This window comes from Cololabis saira, chromosome 22, assembly GCF_033807715.1.
Source record: "Cololabis saira isolate AMF1-May2022 chromosome 22, fColSai1.1, whole genome shotgun sequence".
Lineage (NCBI taxonomy): Eukaryota > Metazoa > Chordata > Actinopteri > Beloniformes > Belonidae > Cololabis > Cololabis saira.
The window spans coordinates 15,988,554-16,014,527 of NC_084608.1; the positions used below are offsets into that span (position 1 = coordinate 15,988,554).

General features: G+C 41.8%; 2 protein-coding genes across 5 annotated transcripts in view; one reads left to right on the plus strand and one right to left on the minus strand.

Annotated features, from left to right (window-relative positions):
- The first annotated feature begins 123 nt into the window (after window positions 1-123).
- Window positions 124-6,350, plus strand: cd226 (CD226 molecule). Of its 3 annotated transcripts, XM_061713180.1 has the most exons (7): window positions 124-192; window positions 374-520; window positions 1,058-1,381; window positions 2,228-2,608; window positions 3,553-3,661; window positions 4,690-4,744; window positions 5,118-6,350. In XM_061713180.1, the coding sequence occupies exons 2-7, from the start codon at window positions 457-459 to the stop codon at window positions 5,274-5,276; spliced, it is 1,092 nt and encodes a 363-aa protein (XP_061569164.1). In that variant the 5' UTR covers window positions 124-192; window positions 374-456; the 3' UTR covers window positions 5,277-6,350. The 3 variants fall into 3 exon arrangements, with proteins under 3 accessions (XP_061569164.1, XP_061569166.1, XP_061569165.1); XM_061713182.1 differs by lacking the exon at window positions 124-192 and having other exon boundaries at window positions 344-520; window positions 6,085-6,350; XM_061713181.1 differs by lacking the exon at window positions 124-192 and having other exon boundaries at window positions 344-520; window positions 3,556-3,661.
- Window positions 6,351-6,536: 186 nt separating this feature from the next.
- dok6 (docking protein 6) overlaps window positions 6,537-25,974 on the minus strand; it is a 66,437-nt gene continuing 46,999 nt past the window's right edge. The window contains exons 4-9 of one of the 2 annotated variants that reach the window (XR_009770816.1): window positions 23,997-24,116; window positions 20,391-20,580; window positions 19,882-20,020; window positions 18,829-18,934; window positions 10,098-10,447; window positions 6,537-9,978 (exon numbers count right to left, since the gene is read on the minus strand). Coding sequence is in view for 1 of the 2 variants with exons in the window: in XM_061713730.1 (XP_061569714.1) it covers window positions 10,296-10,447; window positions 18,829-18,934; window positions 19,882-20,020; window positions 20,391-20,580; window positions 23,997-24,116 (707 nt within the window). In the remaining variant the exon portion in view is untranslated. Of the gene's footprint in view, window positions 10,448-18,828; window positions 18,935-19,881; window positions 20,021-20,390; window positions 20,581-23,996; window positions 24,117-25,974 lie in introns of both variants that reach the window. The other variant, XM_061713730.1, reaches the window with a different exon arrangement.

The following is a 25,974-nucleotide window of genomic DNA, read 5'->3' on the forward strand; positions in this document are numbered from 1 at the left end:
CTTTTCGTGTGTGGTCTCATTTCAGTCGCGGCGATTACATTTGCACTGTTGCACAGTTGTGGCGGAGGTGAGAGAGTGTTGTTCGAGACGATATTGTGGCTCTTTAAAGTGGAAACCACATCCAAACTATTACAAAGCATTTTAATCTGCTGAAAACCTCGACTTTACACGAAACACAAACTGTCTCCCACAGTAAGTTTATCTTTGATTTAAATTGTCCTTAACCTGTTGTAAATTTTGTATGGAAATGTAAAAAAATAAATAAATAAAAGTACCCAATGCTCAGTTTGTCTGTAGAAAGCGTCTTTACAAAAGCGATGTTGCAGTACTTTGTTCCCAGGAGTTTCCCAGCATCTCAAGTGTTTGTCTGCAGCCAGAGAGCTAGCAGGAAGTGCAGCTCGGGTGCCTCTCCACTCGTCTCATCAATGCAGCTTTCATTCTCCCTCGGTGGGCAAGATGGAAGCTGTACAAAAGGACTTCTGGTACTTGGTGGTACTAATTTTTCTCCCTTTTCTCAAAGGTAAGGAGGAGCTGTGATTTTATCTTTTTATATTAACAGATATATTTTAAAATATACTTTGTGGTTTGTATTTTTTTCTTCATATTTGGCTTTGTGTCATTTGGCAGTAGTTTCAGTTTAAAAACGTGGAAAGTGATGTTCACGCTTGTTCCAGGATCTTATTATGGGGTAGTTTAATGAATAATTTGAGTCTTTAACTCTCATAAAGGCTCAAAATCCCTTATTTATCTGTTCATTTTTAACTATTTGATGGGATAAACTGTTGAAAAGTTTTGTTTGTTGCTTACAAGAGTGAAGAAGTGAGTAATCAAGAAAAAGACTGGGGGAAAAAAAGCCTTTCTTTGTCACATTTAATAAAGATGTTCTTACATATTTATGTTTCAGATGAAGGCAGAATGTAATCAGTTTAACAAATCATGGTGCTGCGTGTTTATTGGTTTATATTTAATCACCGTCTGGAGCAGTGTATTTTTTATAACTTTTTGTTGTTAAACTGTGTCAGATTTTATTTATTAAAAGATAAAGCTTTCTCTGCAGTTGCTGTCCAGCAGAGGGAGGTTGCGACGGTCCCGCTGGAGGAGGGGATGGTGCTGGACTGCTTATGTCCCTGGACCGGCAACTTCAGCATGGTGTCCTGGACCAAAGGGGCAAACAAGAGCCACGTGGCCGTGTTCCACCCGGAGTACGGGACCGCTTTCTCCTACCACTACAGGGACAGGGTGGAATTCCTGAGGACCACGCCCATGGATGGAAGTATTTCTGTGAAGAACGTCACTCACCAGGACATCGGGGTCTACCACTGCTCCGTCCAGACCTTCCCCGAGGGGCCCTGGACCAAGAACGTTCAGGTGGAGGATTTAGGTAAAAGCCAAGCTGAATTGATAAAGTAAATCTGATATTGGATAGAAATAAGTGCTGAAGTTTGGGAGAGGGCTTGCTACAAAGCCCAAACACAGACCATTAATACCAGATACTTTATTACAATACAAATGGCTTATGCTAACGTATATTACTCCCTCTCTACTTAATCGTTTTGATCCTTATATACCGCACCAATGTGGAGAGGGGTACATTATGTCACTGCTTATGGCAATGCCCAGAGATCGCAAAGTTTTGGAAATAAGTACTTGGTATCTTATCCCAGATTCTATCTCAGAAGATATTCCTATTTGTCCGCAATTGTGTATCTTAGGTATATTTCCTAATAACTTCAAAATAAACAGTAAAAAGAAGAGTATGATAACTTACTCTCTTCTCCAGGCGAAACATACAATAGCATTGTTTTGGAAGAACCCAGACAAACCAGACATCAAGCAATGGTACAAAGAACTCTCAAATTGTCTTGCATTAGAGAAACTGACATATGCCATGAAAGAGAAATCTGATGACTTCTGGGAAATCTGAGGACAGTTCATGCGTTTTATGAGGAGTAATCCATTGGGACCTGTACTGGATGATTCTGTTGAATGATAATGTAGGGAGGATTCTGTTTTGTTTGTTGAATTTTGTGTGTAATGTTTTTTTTTATTGTTTTTTCTAGTTTATTGTACATTTTATGAACAGATATAACTGTATTGTTGTAATAATTGGAAAAATGTCAATAAATATAGTGTTAAAAAAAAAAAAAGATCTGATATTAGAAATGAAACTCTCCATTGACCTGTTTTAGTTTTCTTTATTCGATGTGTCTTCCTTCTGTGATTCCAGATGAGCCACCAAAAGAAGAAAACAGCACGGAGCTCCCGTCCCCAGAGGCGACGGTGGTGGACACAGAGCTGGTGGCGGAGCAGAGCAACAACCTGACCATCAGGTGCAACCACCAGCACAACGCCACCATCTACCAGGTCATTCTGGAGAGGATGCTCCTCGGCCTGCCCTGGGTCATCATCGGAGTGTGCAAGAAGGTGGAGGGAGGCCTGGTGGGCGAGGACTACAGCGACAGGGGCAGGGTGAACTGCGCCGACAGCTTGGATGTTAGTCTGCATCTGACCAACGTTGGAGAGGAAGACAGCGGTTTCTATCGCTGTACGTTTAACACAGACGTGGGCGTGCAGACCACCACGGTGCAGCTCACTGTCGCTCCTCCAGGTACAAAAGAAACCCTCATCCCAGACTTTCTACTACATAACCAGATTAATTATTTCGCCTACTAAAATAATGTACGCGCACAAACCTGAGTCACGGAGAATACTATTGTGGGAAAGTTGTGAAATACACGCAAGGCTGCAGAAGGGCTCAAATGTGTTAAAACCACAGTTTCCTGTTCCATCCATGAACAGTGAGCAGTTTCATCTTTAGATAACCTTGAATATAAGTGAAAATGTTTACTCTTAACAGACTACACAGCCATGACACAGTGTAACAGATCATTTATGAAACAAAGCACACAAATTCAAATACTAGAAAATGCTGCTTTCAAACTTTCCGAGAACTTTAAAGGGGACCTATTATGGCATCTAATACCTATTTTAAACAGGCCTTGAACGTCTTAAAAACAAGCTTTTGATTGTTTTTGCTAAATAAATTAGAAATTCAGCCTCTGAGCCATGTCTTTATCTTCCCATTCTCTAACCTCATTATCTATGAGGGATTCTGAGTGGGTGGGGCTATGATAATGAGGCACTGTGCTGATTGGCTGCCTGAATGACGTGATACACCGCTACGGAAAAATGGTGGAAGCTCCGGCCGGCGGAGTTAGTTGTGGGCGTGGTTTCACACGTCGGAGGCCAACTTATGTAAATCGCATTTTCGTTACGTAACAACGGGAGCAGAATCTTATTGGCTCGTAGATCCACATGACACTGGATGGCTCATCCGGGTGGCTGTACAGACACTGCAGAATTTGGTTGCTTTCCTCCTTCTCTGAGTTGGCAGGCTGAGGGGAGACCACTTTACATATGTTAAAGCAAGAGAAACCGTGTTTTTCATAATAGGTCCCCTTTAAGCTCTGCCTGCGGAAGCGAAGCCTCAGTAACTCATCTGTATCTATTTAGTATAGATAATGAAATGATTGGTTTATTGTTGTCATTTAGAAGCAGGTGGAATCAGCCTGTCGTTATACATGATGTATATCTACATCGGTGCTGGAGCTGCTGGACTCATTCTGCTTATCGCCATCGTCATACTAGCACTGAGGCACAGGTAAGATGCTCGTGTGTTCATCAGATTTAAATCTAGGGTAGGGGATTGGGGATGATGTCTAACTCTCCCTGCCATCTAGTGGCTGTGGGAGGAGAGTTTGAGCTCATTAATACATGGAGTGGGGGAGGAGAGTTCACGATGGGGAGCACCAGAGGGAAAGAGACGGGGGAGCTTTCCGTAGTTTAGTGATGTTTCAAATATGAACTCATGTGACGTCATTCAGAAATCTGATACCCTGCTAACGTGACAACAAATAAACCAAATTATCCATCCTTGAATCTTAACTTTTAGCGAAACATATAACTGTCTAGACCAGGGGTCGGCAACCCGCGGCTCTAGAGCCGCATGCGGCTCTTTAGCGCCGCCCTAGTGGTTCCTGGAGCTTTTTCAAAAATGTTTCACCTTTTTTTCCCCTTTTTCTTCTTTTTTGCTTCTTTTTTTTCTTCCTTTTTTTCCTCTTTCTTTTCTCTTTTTTTCCTTTTTTTTCTTTCTTTTCTTGTTTTTTTTAGCTTTTTTCTTCTTTTTTTCCTTTTTTCTTCTTTTTTTCTTCCTTTTTTCTCTTTCTTTGTCTTTATATTCTCTTTTTTTCTTTCTTTTCTTGTTTTTTTTTCTTTTTTCTTCTTTCTTTCCTTTTTTTCTTCCTTTTTCCTTTCCTTTTTAATCTCGACATTTTGGCTTTTTTCTCAACATTTCGACTTTTTTCTCGACATTTCGACTTTTTTCTCGAGATTGTACTTCAACATTAATCTCACCATTTTGACTTTTTTCTCCACATTTTGACTTTTTTTTTTCGACATTTCTCCTTTCACCATTTGTCTTCATTTTAAGGCTGATACAAGACTTTTCATATTTGTTTTTTGTGTTTTTGGTCCAATATGGCTCTTTCAACATTTTGGGTTGCCGACCCCTGGTCTAGACATTTAAGCTTATGAGGAACACAAATCTGTACGAGTTCCCTGGTGAAAGTTCTCCAGGGAAAGCGCTCGTCCCCGGAGCCAATTAGAAATGTTGCTGTGTGATCACTGCAGAAAGAAGAACAGGAGAGAGGAGTACCGGGTCCGACTGCACCCGTCCCAGAGACAGGTAGGCGTCGGCTTTTTTATTTTATCTACTCTCGTTTTTACTCTTGACACTTTCAAGGCCCTCCCTTACCTTCTCATCAGATATGCACTTAATAAAAATGCCATTAACACTTAACATTCAATCTCGCTTCACCCAGCACATCCAATCATTTGGACCATCACAATAACGAACCAGGCTGTTTGGCAAGATGTTGATATGTTCCTATAAATACTGGATATCACAGGGAATATTTATGTAATTTATATTTTTAGATATATAGATGTCAATTACATTTTTTAACTGGTGAACATCAACACTTTTCCAATGCTTCATCACCTGTCGTGTGCTTTTTCTAACCAATTAGAGACTAACAATGTGTAAAACATCCTCACAGCCAAACATCTATGAGAACATTCATTGGTGTAGAAGAACCCCAAAGACATCCAGGCAGATGAGAGACTGCCGGATCTATGCCAACCTGCCGACGGGGCAATCACCCCGAGCCACCAGTCAGCCTCACAATAAAAGACCACACGTACAGAAACCACGATAATCCGCTTTTTATCCCCTTCAGCTCAGAATGTGCTCAGCTTTTCTCACGCAGCACATCAGTAAGTACCAGAGCGATATAAGCAAACACTTACAAGCACAGATTATGACGGCGCTGACGGATAGCCAGACAGCGGCTTGAGACGAACTAACAAGCCGGTGCTCGTCTCGGAGTCAGAAAGCTGACAGGGTTGTTTGGGAGCGGCGTCAACTCTCATTAATTAAATGTTGAGTGTATTTACTGCTCAGGAAAACATTTGTTTTTGGCAAAACAATATCTGACAGTAACCATTCCACAGAAGAGCAAAACAAAAGCCTATATAATCATCCCTTTTCACTCCTCTAACCCCCGAGTAAAACGATTGACAAAAGCCTGTGTAATTGTCCTCTGTTCACGTTCATCCCTCCTGGTTCCCATTCAAAGCTTGACAATAGTGTCTAATCATCTAACGGAAGAGAAAAGCAGTCACTCAGCATCGTACCATCACTGGAGACCGCTGCCTTCCCCCAACGGGCTCTCTGTCTAAGACGGCTGCATTCTCGTTACAGCGCGCTTTAAGCATGAAAGCTAAACTCTAATTAGCAAATTCTGGGCCGCACTTCACAGCTCCTCATACTTTATCCTTTTATTCATCTGCTTATAAAATGTGAAAACAAGTTATTTCTATGATGAACTGTCAGATGGTTTCCAAACCTGTATTTATTTATTTTTACACAAACAAACTTTTGTAAATCAGTGTTTAAGGTTTGTGACTGTGTAGTACAGTTGTAGGTTGTGCTGTTGGTGTAATCAAACTCATTTATCTCCATAGAAATGGAGGCAGTGGCAGAGGCAGTAATGGATATGCGAGCTAATCTGCTAGGAAACGACAAATGTGGAACGTAAAGGGACATTATAGTTTGGATTCACAAATGTTTTTTGGCCTGGATTCCTTTTTCTTGCTGTTTTTTGAGGGATACTTTAGAAGCTGTACATGTGACTGTGATGAAACTCCTGTTTCTGTGCGTGTGAAGGGTAATACTGGAACTGATGTGTATGACTGTCAATGACTCTGTGTGGCAAAAATAAAAGTGTGAAAGCCTTCCTGTGGTTCAAAGTGTGTGAAGACGAAACTGAATGGAAACCATCACCGAAGATGAGAAGATGATCACATTCCTCACCATTGTTTTCAGTAGTTTCACAAATTATTTAAAAACTGATGCAATTTAGTAGACAGTAATTACTTAAAGGAAAAAGAAAAAGATACATCATAGTACATTCAATTTATTTTTTTTCATCATCAAAAACATTACATATGTACATTCAGTGAAAACTGTAGTCCTACACTCGTATTCAAAGTGCTATTAACGTAAAAACTGATAAAACACAGAACATCGTGGGTACAATCATGTAACGAGAACAGAAATCTTCATGACACCTCTACAAACCAGTGCATGACCACAGTAAACAACAAAAACAGTAAATGAGCACAATCAACAAAGATTTCTCTGGTCGTATCTGTAACTACGCCCCCGGGTGCAGTGGGACTAATACACGTATATTGAACCACATATGGACTAAGACTGGAGACAACAAGGGCATAAACGAGGCCAGATGTGTCGACAACGGTCCTTCTGAGATAAATACTGTCCCGGACGCGTCAGGTTCTGATCTCGCGCCAGCGACTCTCTGATGACGGGAACTTTGGGACTCGTTAATACGGAGGACCAGAGGTGTCGGTGGGAATAAAGCTTTCTGATCATCAGAAATGGATCACAAAACTGGATTGCAAACTGTATATTTATATTCAATTAATTTATAATAACTAACACAATGTAATAAAATTATACATTTACATTTCAGAACCTCTCTAGATATTTTCTAAATCGTTTACCTCCTGGATTTGGTCTGTGTTTCACCTTTTCTGTGACACTTTGGGCGCTGAGCTGAGAAAAGCAGGCAAAACGATGCAAATCCGGTCCTTGAATGCAGCAAAGATCCTGAATGAATTTGTAAATTGAGGCTTAAATTTTTTTCAAGAACAGGGTTTTTTAAAATTGTATAATTCAACAATTCATTATTTCTTGTTCCAAATCTTCCAAATCTATTTATTTAATTGATTTTCAATCCAATTTTGTAATTTTTTTTTTTTTTAATTACTGATGATTAAAACGTTTTATCACCATCCCAGCAACACCTCCAGTCCTTTATCGGAAAAGATTTCTCTAAATAACAAATACAAACTGAGTGCTGCAAACTGCGCTTTAAAGCAAATGTGCTTGTACTTTTCCAGCTGCGAGGGAATCGCGTCGGCCTCTTTACTGGATTTCTAGATATAAAACCAGGACGAGACATTGAAAGAGAGAGAGAAAAGAAAAAAAAAAAAGACTGCTTTGCTACCTTAAGTTTAACACCGCCGTTATGCTTGTCATTTACACCTATACTGTAATTGGGAATCCTATAAAATGACATTTTCTTTAACAGACGGACTTATGATAGAAAGAACCACCTTGACCGTACCTATTTCAAAGATGATGCAACAAATGGCAGCAGGTGTATTTCAGGTGTGGGCCGACAATACTTCAAAAAAAAAACTTTTCCTTTTTGAAGCTAAGAGACTTTTCCTGCTGACAGAATCTGCTGCTGTGGTTGGACGTCGCGCTCTGCAGAAGGCACTTCGTACTTGGGGAGGACGATGTGAAGAACACGCCACCGCAGTCATCGGGAGGGTTACATTTTAGTAACGCAATAGAAATGATTCACTGATTGTATTTTGAACTTATTTTGAAAGTCTCGTTCCCTTTGCACACATTGATGCTATCAGATGGAAAACAGGCGCAGCAGCAGACCTGGTTACCGCGACAACGACGCCTGCTGCTCGTTGACCTCTGCCACAGAGATCAATGAGGGGAGATCATGGACTTGTATAAAATGTGACCGTGACCGATGTGACATCACCCGTTGGTTTGTGGTTTACTTTGAAAGCCGCCTGTTTTAGCTTCTGACCGCCAATACTTTGCCAAAGGTGAGGGTTGGCGTTGACAGGAGCTGACCTTCCCCAAAATACCACGCCTTTGGGACTATTTTAAGCTGAGCTTGCACGCAGTGATTTTACAAGCGGTTTCAAGGTTGCGGACAAATTTCCAGTCAGAAGAAAGTCATGAAGACAGGTGTCTTCCTATAAGGTGCCAAGTTTTTAGTCTTTTGAAATGTCTTCTAGTGTGTGGTTGCCATGACCCTAAATGTGACCATTATGCTGCATTAAAAAAACAAATGCACCACTGAGGTAATAAAAGGAGGGGACTTTTATGATGGACTGTAATACAATCTAACAATCGTTTTGCCATAAGACTGAAAAAGCCATCTGCTTTACTTCTGAACTGAGAATACATCCGTATTTTATAATCACTGAGGGAGAAGTAATCCTCCTTATTAGTGAAATAACTTCCCTTCATGTACCCTGCCATCCCTCCTCTGAAAGTGTCCCGTCTGCCTGACTTCACCTGATGTTTGTGCCAGTTACACGTGACTACAGCAGAAATAGCATTTTTAAGACCAAATTTAAAACTCTGATATCTTGACATGTCAGCCGATATATTGGTTTTTCTTCCAGAAGTGCAACATAAACACATTTCCTTAAAATATGTGATAAGTGCTATTTAAGAATCACTAAGGTACGACAGTGCAGTTTAAATATAAACTTTTTTTTATCTTCACAACAAGTATCACTTTGAACAACTAAATATTATTAAAGCTCAGTTTTTTATGAAAGTTTGTGGCATTTCACACATCACCAACAGGTAGCTGCAGAGTGTCCTCTGGTGGACAATCTACGCAACATTAGCAATCAAAACATCATTGAAAGATGGTTGTTGTTGTTTTAACCCATCTCATCTTTCACTTTTCTTAATTTTCATTTACCAGCAATTATAGTTATTGATAAATCGGCTAATAGCTTATGTCGGGCCAGCCAACTTATCCGTCAGACTCCAACGAGGTGTTTGTGATTCAGGGTGTTTGTGGGTGGGTGTTGCTTGGTGGTGTTGGAACACTGACGTGTATATATTCACAGATCATCTCCAGTGATATGACAGATCTCTATAGCAGTCTTAAGTTAAGCAAGACAACAAATAAACACCTTTTTAGGTTGTTGATTGCCTGCATGTCTAATTTCCCCGATGAAAGATGATGATTGCTTTTGCTCTGCACGACTTACCCCACCCAGCCACCTTTTGCTTGTGTAACTTCCCACATATTTGCCGTATGTTTGTCACCGCTGAAGAGCTGAGAAGTGATTAAAATCAAATTGCTGTGGTAAAAGGTAAAAGCTGGCGGCTTAAAGCAAGAGCCTGTGAAACGGTTGCACTTTTATCATCTCTGACGCGGCGGCCCGCCTCTTTATCCTTGAGGCTCATTTCTCAATGACGTTTCCTTTTGCTGGTTGTAGCCGATTATGGAGTTTAGCTGATTCACCGCCGCCATGGACGTCAAGCTGTTTTGGTGCGAGGCAGTGATCAATTTCACATTCTGGAGAGAAAGCCGAGCTGGTGGGTGTTGGAGGGTTGTGTGTCACAACTGGTGAAGTCTCACGTGAACTGGTTGCTGAGGCAGCACCCTCTTAGGTCGAGCCTGATGTGATCCCATCAACTTCAGAACAAAACACCCCCCCCCAATATTTCATTAAAGTGGATCCCGGGTGTTAGTGCCTTCAACATCCTGACAAGTGCTAGATTGGAAAAAAAAAAAAAAAAAAAGAAACGGTAGAAGGTGGGTCATGCATGTCACAACAGGAAATAACATAAAAGTTACACTTAAAAAGATTTTTGGTGCAATCTTTGAAACTACCTCATCACACAAGAAAGGATGCAGTGTTCCTCTAGATCCTTCTCATGAACCACTTGCTCTACAGTTGACACTATTGTTTGCAGGTATCGCCAAGAAGTAATATATTACACGTGTGGCTATACAGATTTTTTGTTTTGTTTTTTACATCCTCTCTACAGCGGCGGGTTAAGTGTCCACAGTTGGCCGAGCGGTTCTCTGTCATTGAAACGCTCTGAGGCTGCAACTGGAGCGACGGCCACTTGAGGGCGACGGTGCTTCTTCCTGCTGCGGGCTCGCCTCCTCATCGGGCTCGGACAGAAAGCTGGAGAACGTCTGCGCTCGGGGGATAAAAGTCATTGACAGCCCGGTTTCTGTGGGAAGAAAGTATAATATTTAAACAAAAGATAAAATAAACCGATCAGTTCAATAGAACTGGACCTTGTACTGAAACAATACACAGGATCTCTTTATGCGACTAGTCATGGGATCACTGTTGCTTAGCTACTATCTATGGTAGTATCTTAATAAGAAAGGGACAAGAGTAAAGCCGGCATGCCTCATTTAGCTTAAAGACGACAGTATGATCAGATGCGATATAAAAGCAGTCCCTCATGTCAGATAAACAACTCAATTTCACTGCCTCGTCTTCTTCGACTGTCTGCCATCATCTCCCTGTTCTGCCCTCTCTCTCTCCCTCACTCTCTCTCCTTCTCTCTCTCTCTCTCTCTCCCTCTCTCCACTTTAATTTAAATTAATTGGACCAATTTGCTCTGCGGTTCATATTGGTTAAATGCACTGAGGGGGAGTAATGAATACTTGTGAGCAGAGGACTGTTCTTGTGCAACTGTGAGCCCGTTAATAATATATTTGGAAGGCTGTTTGGAGATGTGCACACAGAGGTGTCTCCAGGATGAAGTGGCTGGCAGGCTGCTGATCACGCACCAAACAAGGAGGAAGTGGGCAGTGATCAATATTTCAGGAGGTGCAAAACCTAACAGAACCCTGTAATCAAGTGTAGCCCGGAGCAGGCGCAGGACCTGCTAACGACGCTCGGGGAAGTTGCTGCTCATCGATACGTTTTAAATCAATGCAGCTGCAGAGGTTAATGGAAATTTGATTTCTAAATTAAAATGTTATTGTTTTTTTTCCTGAACCGTACAGGCAAAATTGACAAAGAAATATATATTTTTTTATGAGTTTTGCTGTTACAAAAGTGCTTATTAGCAGATACAATTTTAAGCTGTAAAGATTTTTCATAAAAAAATCACACACCTAAACCAAAACATGACCCTTCCAACCTGGCTGTGTAAGAAGGAGAGAAGTTTAGTTAAAAATAAAAGGACGAATGTGAAATAAAGGACGCTGAGAATGACGAACAGAGAAAAAGCATTTTCCCATGTGAGCTAAAGGAACAGTTTGGGGGAGGAAGTGCAGAGAGGGCCAATGTGGGTGTGAGGATGAGACCAAAACAGTATCTGCTATAACAGGTGAGTCATACATACACACCTCTGTCTGCTACGCTTTCCTTTCCACCTTCCCCTGAAATACAGGGGGAATAAATAGCATAAGTCTCTAGATCCAGGTATAAATGCAGCTCAGTCTGTGGTATGGAGGGAAAAAAAAGGTTTCTTTTCCCTCTGTGTTGCGCTTAATAGATTGCTGAAACGACTGGTGTGCAACCAGGCATATCCTTTTCACATCTTTGCCAAGACAATCCCTCTTCTCAACCAAGGCCAATTTAGATCCCCCCCAAAAAAAAAAGAAAAGCAGAAGGCAGGGAGCCCAGCGCAGACAGAGAAGGTGAAGCAGATCTCATCATCTTCACAGTCATAAACACTAACGCTTGTAGTGTGGTGCCAGACCCCCGAACGAGAGCCACACTCTTTTGGAAGCAAGATGCAAATATAGAGACGCTCGCATACAGAAAAAGAAAAATGGAGCGCGGGAGAAAGAGATGACGGTGTCAGCATTCCTCCTCCTCCAGTCTCCCCATGAGAAACAGACAGTGATTTGTCAGTGCCTTTTCATTACCAGGGAAGGTCGTGTCATCCTATCTGGCCCGGGGTGGCAGCTGCTGGGCCGGAGCAGACAGGACAGGCAAGGAGGACGCAACGCCGACAGAGAGGAGAGGCGGACCTTGATACACAAGCAGCGCCTCATAAGCGCATGTTGACGCACACCTGTCTGCACCTTCCGTCCTCACGCTGAAGCGGCCCAGATGGCAGCCCAGTAACAGCTGTGGCCCGAGACACAGAGGCTGCCTGCACCACAAACTCCAGATTACGCAAGATAGGAGCAACAATGTGCAGGAAGCAATAAAACAACTGTACAGAGCACCCGGAAGACTGGATCCATTCTTCTAAATTTGGATTCAGGTAATAAATTCAAACTTTGCATCCAGTAGCAACACACCAAAACAACCAGGATACACGCTTCACTTTGCTGGTTCAGTTAAAATCAGCCTGTTCAGATGCAGATTAAGTGTTATTGTCTTGTTCTTACATCAGCTTGTCTTTTGCCTTTGATGTCTACCACGGCTCGGTAAAATCCTCTTGTATCACTCCCATCCGATCAAACTCAGTGCAGCACCACACTTCATTAGAATTGCTAATGCTTCGGCACTAAACTGTAGAGCACAATAAAAAGCACACTGGAGGATAAAGAGGGACTGCCTCTGATATAGCTTCTTTTTTTTTGAAAAAAAAAAATGCATAAAATATGGGTAAAAAATAGCATTCTGGTCCCTCTTTCCTTCCAATGCAAAAGTTGGTAATTGAACCATTTCTGACAGGCGTGGCGCTTTTGCTTTTTCATCCCGAAAACTTTAAAGTGCACTTATTTCAATGCATCAGCAAACTTGGAGAACACAGCAGTTCCACAGAAATGCAGAAGAGTGAATAACATTAGGAGAGGAGAGGTGGAAGGCAGCAGAAAGTAGATTGCCTTCATACATACTGTACTTTAGTTTCTAGGGATTCAAATATCCAGACTTAAAAAAAACAACAAAAAAACAGGAAAAAAAACCTGATTTCCAGTTGTAGGAAACAAAGGTTATGGTAGACACTTCCAGCTACATAAAGAGCAGATGTGAAATGTATTAAAATAATTGAGCTCCGCTTCACCGTTGCCAGATCCCCCGTTAACTCCGGCCAGGAAATAAACAAATAGGTGAATAAACCTCAAGAGGGAAATGGAAATGTGCTCCTTAATTATTCCCCAGGACCCGTGGGGTATTTGAAAGCAACCCGAGCATGACTCAGCAAATTGACTGTGCTGATTGGATATTCATCATCTGTATGGCAATACAGCCAAGGAGCAAGCACAGCCAGCCATCATGGTCCAAAAAACCCGATTTCTTACCTGCATTTACATCCAAATTGTTATTCCAGCAACTAAACATATCATTATAACGGATAAAATGAAACTAACCTGCAGCTGCGTGAGGCTAAATTGGTATGTGCATTTAAAGACGGATTGATCTTGCATGTGTTAAACTGAAGTTATGTCCAGAAGTCACAGGGTTTACCTGGACGAATCGCACATGAATCTTTACTCCCAAAAACAGATGACTAAATTAAAAACATTCAGTTCAACCACATACTGAGTCAGCAGTAACAGCAACACTATAGCGTGTGCGAGCATCCGCAGCGAAACAGCATAGTAAAATAATAATAGATATCATAAAGATACAGCTATCAAAAGTAATTTGTACTTGATAGATACTAGATCAATAAAAACTGTACTTCCCAAAAGGTTGGGATATTGTGAAAATTGCTAAAATGCAAAGATTGCATTGATTTGTTGGAACATATAACACCTGCAAAACTCACAGAATAAACTAGAAACAGGTCATGACTGGGGTATAGATGTTAATGTAGGCTCGAGATCGGGGATTTCATCAGTTTAATACTGAATAGTCGTAATATTTGACAACACAGCTTCAAATCCGATCTGTGTCGCAACATTTTTGTCCACATGAGAGGAAGTTCACGTGTCAACCCCTCATGCAAGATACAATGAAGTGCACCTCAAGCAAGATGAAGTGATGATGCAAGACATGCTGGACCATCCCCACTCATTAGCACGGGATTGTCAGTGAATCTTATGTCAATACAAAAGAAAAGATCAAACTCTTTTGTAAAATAACGTGAAAAAACAAAATCCAGAAATTCTTGTGACTTATTTGGGTCTGAGCTGAATGAAAACAAATCTTGAGATGAAGTTAAAGCTGTACTGCGACCTGACTAATCAAACTGTGAAGCTTGTCCTGGAAATCTAGGTGTCTCAGGAGCACAAACATATCGCGTTTGTTGCCGGTGTACATCTGAGAAGCCGACATCGGCGGTAGTACGAGGGCACATAAGCGCGTGGGGCATTGTTACCCTGCACATCTGTGAGGGCAACATTAGTGCTGCATAATACATATCATTTTGGAACAACATATGCTGCCGTCCAGATGACATCTGTTTTAGTGAAGGTCTTGCATATTTTAGCAATACATTTCTATTAAACAGATTTGGAGTATGTCGGATATGCTTGATTATACACTATTCCGAGGGTGCTTAAGGTCCATCTTGTGTGCACACGCAAGGTGAAGACTTCGTCAGTTAGTAATCAATGCGATCACTGTATCTGCCTGGGGTCATCTGAGAATGGCTAGCGGCCAAGATGGCAGCAGCACCTTCCTCTTAAGTGTATGCACGACAAGCCTTTCACAGTCCAAACATCCCATGTCACACAGGACTTAAGCACCCATCGCTCCCCTAGAATCACCTTGTTGTCCTCCTTGTCTGATGAGACCTCAAACACACTGATGCATTCAATTTATTCATGGGAAAGGAGGCGACGGTAATGGCCGCGCTGAATCCGTATGAGTAGGAGAAGGTGGAGGGTTGATCTGAACAGGGCAGATACACGGAAAAAGTGTGGGAGGACCAGAGGAGACGCCAAGGTGATGGATGACGGAGGAGCTCCTCTGCTCTCCAGAATTAGGGAGAGAAAGAGTTTAAAAGGAGACTTTACAGAGACTGGGCCTATAAATAATGACCCCCAAATTGGAAGCTTCTCCGTTTAGTGTATATGAGGTAAAATCACGTTGATGCTTGGAAAAGAGGACACACATTTAGTTTTTAAGCGTATCAGACAGGAATGAAATGATAGAAGAAAAACAGCCCTGGCTTTTCAAAGAAAAATTATGACGCCAGAGCGACTTTCATCTTTGCCTGGCTTTCTGTTTCGCTCTATCAGAGAAAGCCAAAAGGCCCATAATCCTCAGATAAGTCTTCTAATCAACTAATACCATGGACAGAGGATAATCGCATCAGCTCACTAATCACCTTTCTTCTTCTGGTCTTCATCTAGACATTAAAACACACACACACACAAACACACACACATTTACTCTTTCCTAAGAAAGATAAAGTGCACACATAACAGAAATGTTGGGTTTGGGAGCTGTTTATTGGGAATCTTCATCCCTCATCTGCAGACAGATAAACGTGAATATGTTTCCTAGCACGGCCGCACACACACAAATAAAATTGATGATGTAATTCAGATCAGAGGTTTATCTGTTTGTCCCTCTGCTTTGAGTCATCAAAAGAAAACCGCCCCAGCGCAGCCATGTTCTTGGGGAGTCTTGTTTTTTTTTTCTTCCTCTCCTGAGGCTATTCAGCATCTCTGGAAAATAAACTGTGAAAAATATCCAAAAGGACACTGATAAACTGGGCATGGAACTGATTCGAAATGAATGTAACTTTTCTCATCTTCAAAGGGAAAATGATATTGTTTTCCTTGTAAATTACGTGGGAATATATCAAATAAAGCAATTAAATAAATTAGGTCAAATGAACTTCTTGGTTAGGTTGGGAAACTTGGATAATAGGAGTGGTTGAATTCTCCAGACATCATCACAAATTCACTGGAGCATTGTGTTTGTTGCTTGGCAACAACTGGACTGAAGATGATAAATGCAGCTTTGGCAGATATCACACATCAACTCTTAGTAGACAGGATGGATGGAAACCCAGAGACGACAGTTGAACATCTCTCATGCAGAGGTGCTCCTTCACAGTCATGTGTCCAGGATTACTCCATCTGTTGGCGACAAGCTCTGGAAGCGCTCCTACCCCACTTCTGTTGGGCTGTGTCAAGTCTTTTGTCTACTTGTTCCTGCAACCTCATCTTGAAAAACACAATACTCCTGCTGTCTCATATCAGTGCTACAGACTTATCCATCCTACATCTCAGGGATCTGCACTCCACATGACGATGGGGAAGAAACAAACCAGGCCAAATCGTTTTCCGTTTGGTTCTCCATTTTTCTACTGGTCTAAGTCCTTGATGCAGTTTTCTGATTAGCTGGTCTTTGTAGAGCTAAATCTGCTAATTCCAGCAGACTTGGACCTCTTCAGTTACCAACTTTCTTTCTTATCAAAGGAAAACCTCTGTTTTTTAAACTCACTACACAGTACCCAAAGTATTCCTTTTTATTATTATTTAGTTGCTGTTGTTTTTCTTTGGAATATGAATTAGAAATAAAGTGATGTAAAACCCTGTTTTTTACAATGGAAGTGGACGGGAGAGATGACAGGTTTGTCTCACCTAGCAACAGGGGCGGGGCTTGACAAAGGGTCAATTCTAAAATGAAATAAAACATAAATAAAATATGTTCTCTTCCTGCTCGGACACTTTTCCTCTCCCACTTACTCCCTATCAGGCCCTGCTGCTACCGTCTATCTTGTATCTACTTTGGAGCCTCTTTTTGCATATCCTCTGAAAATCTTTGAATCATGGAATTGATTAGCTGGTGTCTAAACACAATTGACCAAATTTCCTCGACAAGAAGACAGGGCAGAGGGGAGCCCTCTTGCCCCGACGGGATGTTTGCGGCTGGATACAAGATGGACTCCTGGCAAAGGTGGAGAATCGTGTGTCTTTCCATAATGTCGGTCGAAGATGTTGAAGATGTCTACATAATTGGATTTCTGATAACAGGATTTCTACTTTTTGGAACTGGCGGTTAGCTGGCATATCGACAAATTTGGAAGACGTCAGCAGCTATTCTGGCTCTTTCAAGGCCGCATGGCGTGTGTGATGGATATGTCGGGCGAAGGACACTCACACTCAGACGCTGGGTCAGCAAAATCGCAACCTGGATGCGATTCTCAAACAGAACCACGGGCTAGCTGCGGGATGGATCACACCTTGGAGAAGTTGCCAGCTAGCCTTGGGGAGATTGACCAAACATTTGGCTGTTTGGATTCTCCAGGATGTACCAGAGAGGCTTTAAGGCAGATGGAAAATGACTGGAGTTGGCCTGACCCAAAACAACTTGTTATTGTTAAGGAAACTGGGTTTTTTTCCGGCTGCCTGACCTTGGCACAGCTGGCTTATCTCAAATCTTCCCTGGATGTTATGATAAATTTTAAATCATGCTTTTTGTTTATTTATAAAAGCAATTTGAATCACCTTGTTGTTAATTAGTAGAAATAAATAAATAATAATAATAGAAATAAATGGATGGACAAGATGCCCTGCCCCCGCTACCCCCTCCCTGTCACCATGGCACGTGTGGAGCTTAACCAGAACTTATTCCGAGGCCGGCTGATAACACTCCATCACTATCAAGGACTACGGCTGAAATAAACTGGAACAGAGTTCACTGGTTTACTACACACACACACACACGCACACACGCACAAAACTATGACCACACCACCCGCTCCTCAACGCCTTGGCTGCCCCCTGCATGTTGTTGTCTGGGTATGTTGCTCTTTGTGCTGAGGTGGGGTTTTTTTCTCGCTCCGTGTTCCTACAGGTCACAGAGTGTGAGGCCTTTTTTCCCCTCCTTTTTCCTAGCGTCATCCTTTTCTTATCTAATGAAAGGGCAGAGCCGACCCATGGCTGAAATGCCTCAGGCACCTGTCTGTGTCCTATGTTGTTTGTTTGTTTTTTGTTCTCTGGGATGGGCTGTACTGGAAAATCAATTTCCCTTCGGGGATTAATAAAGTATTTTGCCTTGAATTGAACTGGGTAATATATAGATACATACATATTTATATATGTATGTATATATAATAAGAATACAGTTCCAGAATTTGGCAGCAACAGCAGAAAATCCGCCTCTGCTTTTCAGTGTGGACGTGGGAACTGTCAAGAGCAGATGATTGGTTGATATCAGAGCTGACAGGACCATGAAAGTTTAAAAGCGCCAATAAATAAGGTGATGCCATACTGTTCAGACTCTTAAAAACAATCAATAAAATCTTAAACTGGATCCTGAACTGGACAGGAAGGCCGTGAAAGGTTGCCAGCAAAGCGTTGATGTGCTCACGCCGTTTCTTTCCCTGTCAGAAGGCAAGCTGCTGCATTGTGGACAGTTTGTAAACGACAGTGCAGCAATTGATCAGTATTATTAGACGTTACATACTGTGAACATATAACATTGCATCTTCAGAGGAGTAAATGTAATTAAACGACTAAGTGACTTCTGAAGGTAATTGGTTGCATCAGACCTGAACCTTGATGTCTGCCTTAAATTTGCATTTGAGACATTTAGGCTGTAAATTCAGCTGTGTCTACTGCATTAGTATTGGGAAGTTTTGTAAAGTGTCAGCTCTACATCCTAATTAGCAGTGTACATATTGTCTCACTCTGGCATGCCGCTCTCGGCTTCTCCTTTCCTTAAAATAAACAGGTAAAATAAATAGCAGCACTGCGAGTTTGATAATTAGCAAGTCTGTGCTTGTACCTTGGAAACTGTAGAGATCCCCCACACTGGTTTGACGCGTGATGTGCTGCCAGTAGGCGCTTCGTGGCAAGGAAATGGACTTGGTTAACGTCTCTCTGGAATGGATCTGTATCAGACGGAGAAAAGATCACAGTGTCTCTCACTTCTCTGACTCAGGGTCTGTCATTTGTCACTGCACAAAAAAGCATAAATAGTACCATAAATTGCATGTTCAATGACGTCTGTCTTGTTTGACAGATGGAATGAGGATTCATTCTGTCATTTATTCATTTATTTTTTGCCAACGAATGAGGTGCTCATGATTTTATGTTTGCAGTGTGAAACTATTCCATCCATCTAAAATCTGGAGCTTTAAATATGTTAAATATAGTAATATTTTATGTTAAAAAAGTGGGGAAAAAAATGTACTTAGTCACAAACAGGCTATTTCACCTCCTTTGCAACATAAGTGCTGAATTCTGAGTGTAACTATCTGCAGAATTTATGTATCTGAGGTTAGCTGCTTTTGGAAATGTTCCCAAAATGGTGGGATCCAGGAGCATGAGCATATGGTCAAGGCTCATCAAACGCTAGGCAGGCCTACATAAATAAAGAATACAAATGATACCGGAGAGAAGGAAGGAAGGAAGGAAGGCAGGCATGGATGGCTGTTGTGAGGGAAGGAGGGAGCGGAGGCCAAGACTGCGGGGTGTCAGAGAGCTCCAGGTCCAACACAGCAATTTAGAGGCAGCAATACCCGAACAGAAATGCACGTCTATCTGTGTGAACATCTATGTGAGTGAAACTTATGATTTATTGCTTTTTTGTTAAGTCGCTTCTAAAAATAATTCCGCAGACACCTTTCTTGTTTGATCATTCTTGTTTATCTCAATGACACAGGAGATGCCACACTGAGGCACGCTTTGTAGGACTTGAAAAAATATTCATCAAACAATACTATGTTGACATTTGCACTTATTATTAACTGTTAAAAATGCCGGCGGTATGAAAAAACAGTCATATCAAGCGAAGGCTGTTGATATAAGACACATAACCCAAAACGGACAGATGTACCTGGGAGCTCTTTTCCATCTCCTCCATCATCCTCTCATGCTGCTGGGCGATGGCGAGCGTGGCCGAGTGTACACGCTGGTAGATCATCTCCCCCTCCCGTGTTTGGAACGTGAACAAACCCTCTCCTGTGTCACACATCCTGCACCAAGAACACACACAAAAACACACTTTGATCATAACTCTCTCTCAGATTGCCGATTTACAAAGATGCACGGCTGAACGTTCAGTTACAGGAAGGAACACTGACATAAGCAGCCCACTGAAGTCAAACTACACACGCTCACGTAAGTGGATACAGTACACAAACCGAGACACGCATTCACAGAGGGACCTGTCACATCATCGCCAGAAGGGCTCAGCGGCAAATACCCTGAGATGGTTTGGATATTCACAGTAGCTTTGTTGAAGTTGGCACGACATGTTCAAAACTTTCCAAAACAAAAGTTCTCCTTCTGTCTGCTAGCACGTCAATTACACAAACACACGTGGTGGAACATGCGTGCACGCACCTTCCCGACTCGAAGGTGAACCAGGTGGAGTCTCGACCGTATCGGCGCAGGGAGCTGAGGGGCCACATGACGAGTTTGAGGCGAGCGTTGTGAATGTCCCACAGGTAGATGTTTTCATGTGTGATCTGCATGGTGCACTCCCCGTAGATGTCCAGGTTGGGCGTGGGCATGAGGTACACGTTGAATCGCTCTGAAACAATTCACAGTACACTTAAGACCTAGAAAGGGGTCCGAAACCGAGCAGGAACTTCTTTGAACATCCTCTGGAAAACAGCAGGTTTATTTCATTTGCAACCAAAGAAAATGATTTTCTCTCACGGATACATTTCCAGACTTGGATTTCCAGATGTTATAGAGCATATTTCACAAGTTCAGCACAAATACATTAATGAGGTGACCCCTGGGAGCTGGTTCAGGCAGATATCCTGAGCAGCGCTTTATGCACGTTCATTCCAGTTACTCCATCTTGTTCATAGATCTATTTAAGGAACATGAGCTACTCGTCTCTAAGATGCCCTCTGATGTCTCACCCACCAAGCTTGTTACTGCTCTTAAAGTCTCACCTGCTCTCAGCTTCCACATGTAGGTTCCCCTTCTGTGTAGGAGGGTTAATTTATGTTGAGAACACCCATCTCTGTGTATGCCTAATGAGTGGGAAATTATTAAATCAGAGTCTAGATGCCAAAATCAGTCGTTTTGTCTTCATGAAATTTAATTTGAAGTCTTCTTTACTTAAAGTTCCCAATTAATTTAATAAATGGGTAAATGGGCAGACCAAGCAGGCCTGGGAGCCTATGATGCTAACTAATGTCACTTGACATTTGTTCTGATCAAATCTGTCTCAGAACTCTCATTTCAGATGTCAAGACAAAGTCGCTGTGAAATCACTCGACCAGAGGACCCAACTGCTGCAAGAGGTGGAAGCTGATAAGCTGGAGGAAGTCCAGCTGGCGTCCTCTGGGTTTGCCCCGGCGAGCAGCCTTCAACTAGGGGTAAAGAAGGCTGCTTTGCTAAGCTGTGCCAAACCTCCCAAAACCCTTCTGGGCCAACTCAAAACAGCTTACACCACAACAAGTCATATTATCTTTAAAACGAGGATGACTGGGCTCTGTTGACTCTTTATTCGCAGCTCAGACACTAAGTCAAAAGAGTCCTACGGAGATTCAGTGCCATTAGCTACAGCCAGCCAATCGAAAGACCACACCCCTGTGGTTATTAACAGATTTATGGCTTTATATAAGTTTATCTGATGACGTACATAAATATTCATCCTCCATTTAGTTGTCAGGGATGTGAAATCAAGGTATGGAAACAGAAACAGTTTTTAATTTATTTGTTTTTGTAGCATGCCGTAAATATGTAAAAGGTGAGTGGAGATTCGTCCACTTTTGGAGCCAACCCCCCAGTGGTCAGTCGGGGAACTGCAACTATCCTCACTTTGTGGATCGACTCAGACTAGTAAAGCAAACGTAGCTCCGTGGCTAATTGAAGGAAGATGTATGATGATGTATGATGACAAACTACTTTATTTTCTGTTAAACAAAACTTTTATATGGGCACTTATCTGCAAACACGTGACTTTGTGCTAACTTTATCTCTGTAGACCCCATCCATTTTACTAAATCCTTTGGATGCAGAGGTCTTTATACAGTAATACCAACTGTATTTATTGGTGCTTTTATATTTCACGAAGAAGAAGGATTTTTTTCCCTCCGTCTTCTCTTTGTGTTTTTTCATTGTTAACTAAACACTAGAAATGACTAAAATCCAATCCAATAGCTGTGTTTGAAATGTGTTGATAAATCTAACAGTTAATTATACTACAGCCAGAAACAACAATGCCAAAGAGATGAAATAATCACGTAATTGTAATAAAAATATTTAGGTCACATTCATAAGACGGGGGGAAAAGAGTACAGTACATTAAAAAGGTGTAGCTTTGTTCTAATCTCAAAATGGTACTGCATGCCAACATGCATTTTAATTAAGTCATAAATTATTTATCCGTCTCTGCTATGTTAATCTATGAAATTGACTGTGGGAGGAATGGTGAGGAGACATCTGACTTCCCTTTGTGAGGACGGAAGCCTGGAACATGCTTTTCACCTGACTTCAGCAGTGGTTCGAGCCTGGCTTCCCCTAAACCAGTGTTTCCTGACCTTGGTCCTCGGGGCACGCCGTCCTGCGTGTTTTAGACGTTTCCCTGCATCATCACACCTGACTCTAATTAATGGTACTCATTAGCTTTTCACCAAGGTCTGCACAGCTCTGTTGATGACACAGCTCCTTGTATCACGGTGTGCTGAGGCAGGGTTGCATCTAAAACATGCAGGACCGTCTGCCCCGAGGACCAGAGTTGGGAAACACGGGTCCTAAACTGGAAGCCAGCTATCTCTGTTCACTTTAACCCATCTCTCTGAGGCGGGGCAGCAAACAACACAGTAATACATGCAGAGCGTGCACCGTCATCAACATTAATTTGAACTAATGACAATTATGTATTCAAAGAAAAAAAATCCATATACAGTATCTGCAGTGGAGAGAAAACGGCAATGTCATGACAGAATATTCTCAGGAACGGTGAATATAAACTGTGATCTAATTACAGTATCAGCCCCTGCTGTTTGTGGAGGGGCTGATAATTGAAAGTGCAGGCTCAAACCTTTTGTGTAATATGTTCAAAGAAGCAGAAGAGAGGAACTGGTTCAGTGGGTCTCGGTCGCATGCAGCTGCAACCTTCGTATGAACATCCATGTGAAGTCCTGCACGAACAGCAGGATTTCATCCACAAAGGAAAGGAGGATTGTTTTGTTCCGCTTCAATTGGTTCAGCCCCTTGCAGTCAAAACTTTGCGTACTGATATCTTAAATATATCAGGTCAAGTTATGTTGAAGAACACAATTTCACTTTACAACCGCACTGAAATGAAATGGGCTGAAATGAGAGCAGATTCTGTTCAATTACTCGGCCTTTTACTCATTTAAACTGCTCCTTTCTTGCCTGTTGCCTTTTCGATTTCCTCCACAAGTTTACAAATTATGCAGAGAATGAGTTTCTGTGTGACAGCAGAGTCCGGTCATCTCCTCTGCTTTCCATTCCCATTTCCTGTGAGTGGAATATGTGGCGGGGCACATTTATTTCACATGGCTTTGGGAGCCATAATCTCATCCATCTCCATGACAAGCTTCATTATGAGGGAGGCCAGTGATGCACAGCACTTCTCATTAGGCCTGGAACAGTGCCCCAGCCACAGCCTGTGACCTGTGCTTACACACACACACACACACACACACACATACACACACAGAGGTTTCTTTCGACTTACACACACATACACGCCTCTGAAGTCTGACGCCGAACCATAGTGTGAAATCGTAACTAGAACACTCTAACAGGGGACTTGAAATCAAATATTGACAAAAATGGCTCTTATTAGCCAGGCCTAATTGGACAGTGGCTGTTCCACTCCCCTGACCCTTTTAGGTCTCAGTTGCTTTAACACATACAGCCCCTGACTGCAACAGCTAACTGCGTGGCGGTGGGCTGAGTGAGCGAGATTGACCCTGAATGGCTGTCTGTGTTAGCAGGGACTAATTGGGCACTCACCGTTCTGCTCCCGCTGCACCCCCGCTGCTAACAGGTCCGGCTCTCCCAGGCTGATGTCGTTGAGACGGCTGCCCAGGCACTCCAGGCACAGCAGCTTGCACCATTCCTCAGCATCCAGCTCTGCACACAGCCCAACAGCGGTGAGGCATGTCCATCATCAAACAGCCCCAACACTGGACACATTATTGATCGTACCATCTGGAGTACTCCACACACTGAAGTTCATGTTTCCTTGCTGGATATGAAGCTACCACCAGCTTGGTTTAGGAGTGCAAACAGCTTCTCCGAAGGTTAAAACACTGAACACTTATCTTATTAGTTTAATGGAGTTTTACTGCTATCTTTTAATACTTTTGGACAGAACAACGACGGGCATTTCCCGCTGCTTTTAGTCTTTATCTCTACCGACTGTGGAGTGTTGTTCGTCTTTGCAACTATCTCTTTACAAGAAAATTAGCTTATTCCCAAAATGCTGAGCAATTCTTTCAAGCTTCAGTATAAAGAATTTTTAAAGGTTTAAAAAGTAATAAAATGCCAGTGTCTAGCAGAGCTTAAGCTTTTTTTTTTCTTTTCTTTTTAAGATTTTGAAAAACCAAAGTGCAGTAGAAAAGCTAACTTTTGAAGTGGTGATGAATTACAGCAGTGATACTTCCCGGTCATCTCGTCCTCTTTGTCTGATGACCAGCTGTTGATGGTTATTTGAGTCCAGTCTCACAGCAGTTTGTGAAACAGTGACATAGCATGAATCTATTATTAATGTTGACCCGAAGTTAATGAACCGAAAAGTTGTTTGCACCCACAAGAATATCAAACCGCGACACTACGTGCCAGCGTTTGACATTCATGTGACACCTTGCATTTTGTTTCTGCAACAGTAACTAGCAAAGTTGTCCTGTGATTCCTGTCAGAAGACTTCAGACCAATCATGACTGGAGATGTCTGCTTTACTAGTCTTGACCATTGCCACGACCCCGACCATAACCCTTGAACTGCCAGCAAGCGTTGTCCCTCCGGGACCGCATCTGTCTGCAGCGGCCGAGCGTGTGCCAGCCATGTGGGGAGAGGCGAGTGTCTGGCTGACAGCCGCCAACAGGACACACCTGTCAGTGTTCGCAGTTTAAGTTCTTCTAATGAGAACAAAAGGGCAAGAAATGACTTGGCAGTTCATGCAAAGTCCTGGTTAACCCTGTAAATGCTGGAGGCATCATATTTGTTACATGGACTTCTGATCCTAATAATAATAATAATAATTATAATAATATAAATTATTTATGATACAATAAAGTAGGGCTGGGCGATTTTGGATAAAAATAAAATCCCGATTTTTTTCTCTGAAAACCCGATTTTCGATTTTGATTTTTTTGGTAAAACTACAAAAGACAATGGAATAAATTGTTTCAAATATTTTATCTTTATTTTTAAAGAAAAATAGCAAACAAATTTCCCTATTGGGAATGAAGTGCAATTGAAAGATACTGTAAATCCTCCTTGAGTTTAGTAAAGTGACAACATTTACAATTTTCTTGACCAAACAAAGATGATTAGACGAGCTCTGTCTGTAATGCAGCCAGCTGCAAAAAAAGTAAAATCGATTTTCCCATTTTCCTTTTTTTAACATTGTCTTGATTAATAAATCCGATTTAGATTTAAAATCGATTAATCTTACAATAAAGTATTAATGCTACAAAAAAGTAATTATTTAAAAACTGTTGAACACAAAATTGGGGTTGTTTTTAATTGTGATATATAATAAAGCCTTTTAAAAAAGGAGGATTTTCTGTGTATTATTTCAGGCATTCAAAGGTTAATGTCACAAAAACCAATTTGAAGACTTAACCCCTTCTCATTATGCCCATTTTTGAGATTTATATCATATTGAGGTATGTACAAAACATGTACGCATTTGAGAAAAATGTGGTTTCAAGATAAAGAAATACATGTGAGGTTACATCTGAAGTGTAAAATAACTAAATATGCT

Excerpts from the sequence above, each read along its gene's own strand:
- cd226 (XM_061713180.1), top strand. The coding sequence starts at position 457 with ATGGAAGCTGTACAAAAGGACTTCTGGTACTTGGTGGTACTAATTTTT. Across the intron at positions 1,382-2,227 it reads CGTTCAGGTGGAGGATTTAG|ATGAGCCACCAAAAGAAGAA; the intron begins GTAAAAGCCAAG and ends CTGTGATTCCAG. Across the intron at positions 4,745-5,117 it reads TGCACCCGTCCCAGAGACAG|CCAAACATCTATGAGAACAT; the intron begins GTAGGCGTCGGC and ends ACATCCTCACAG.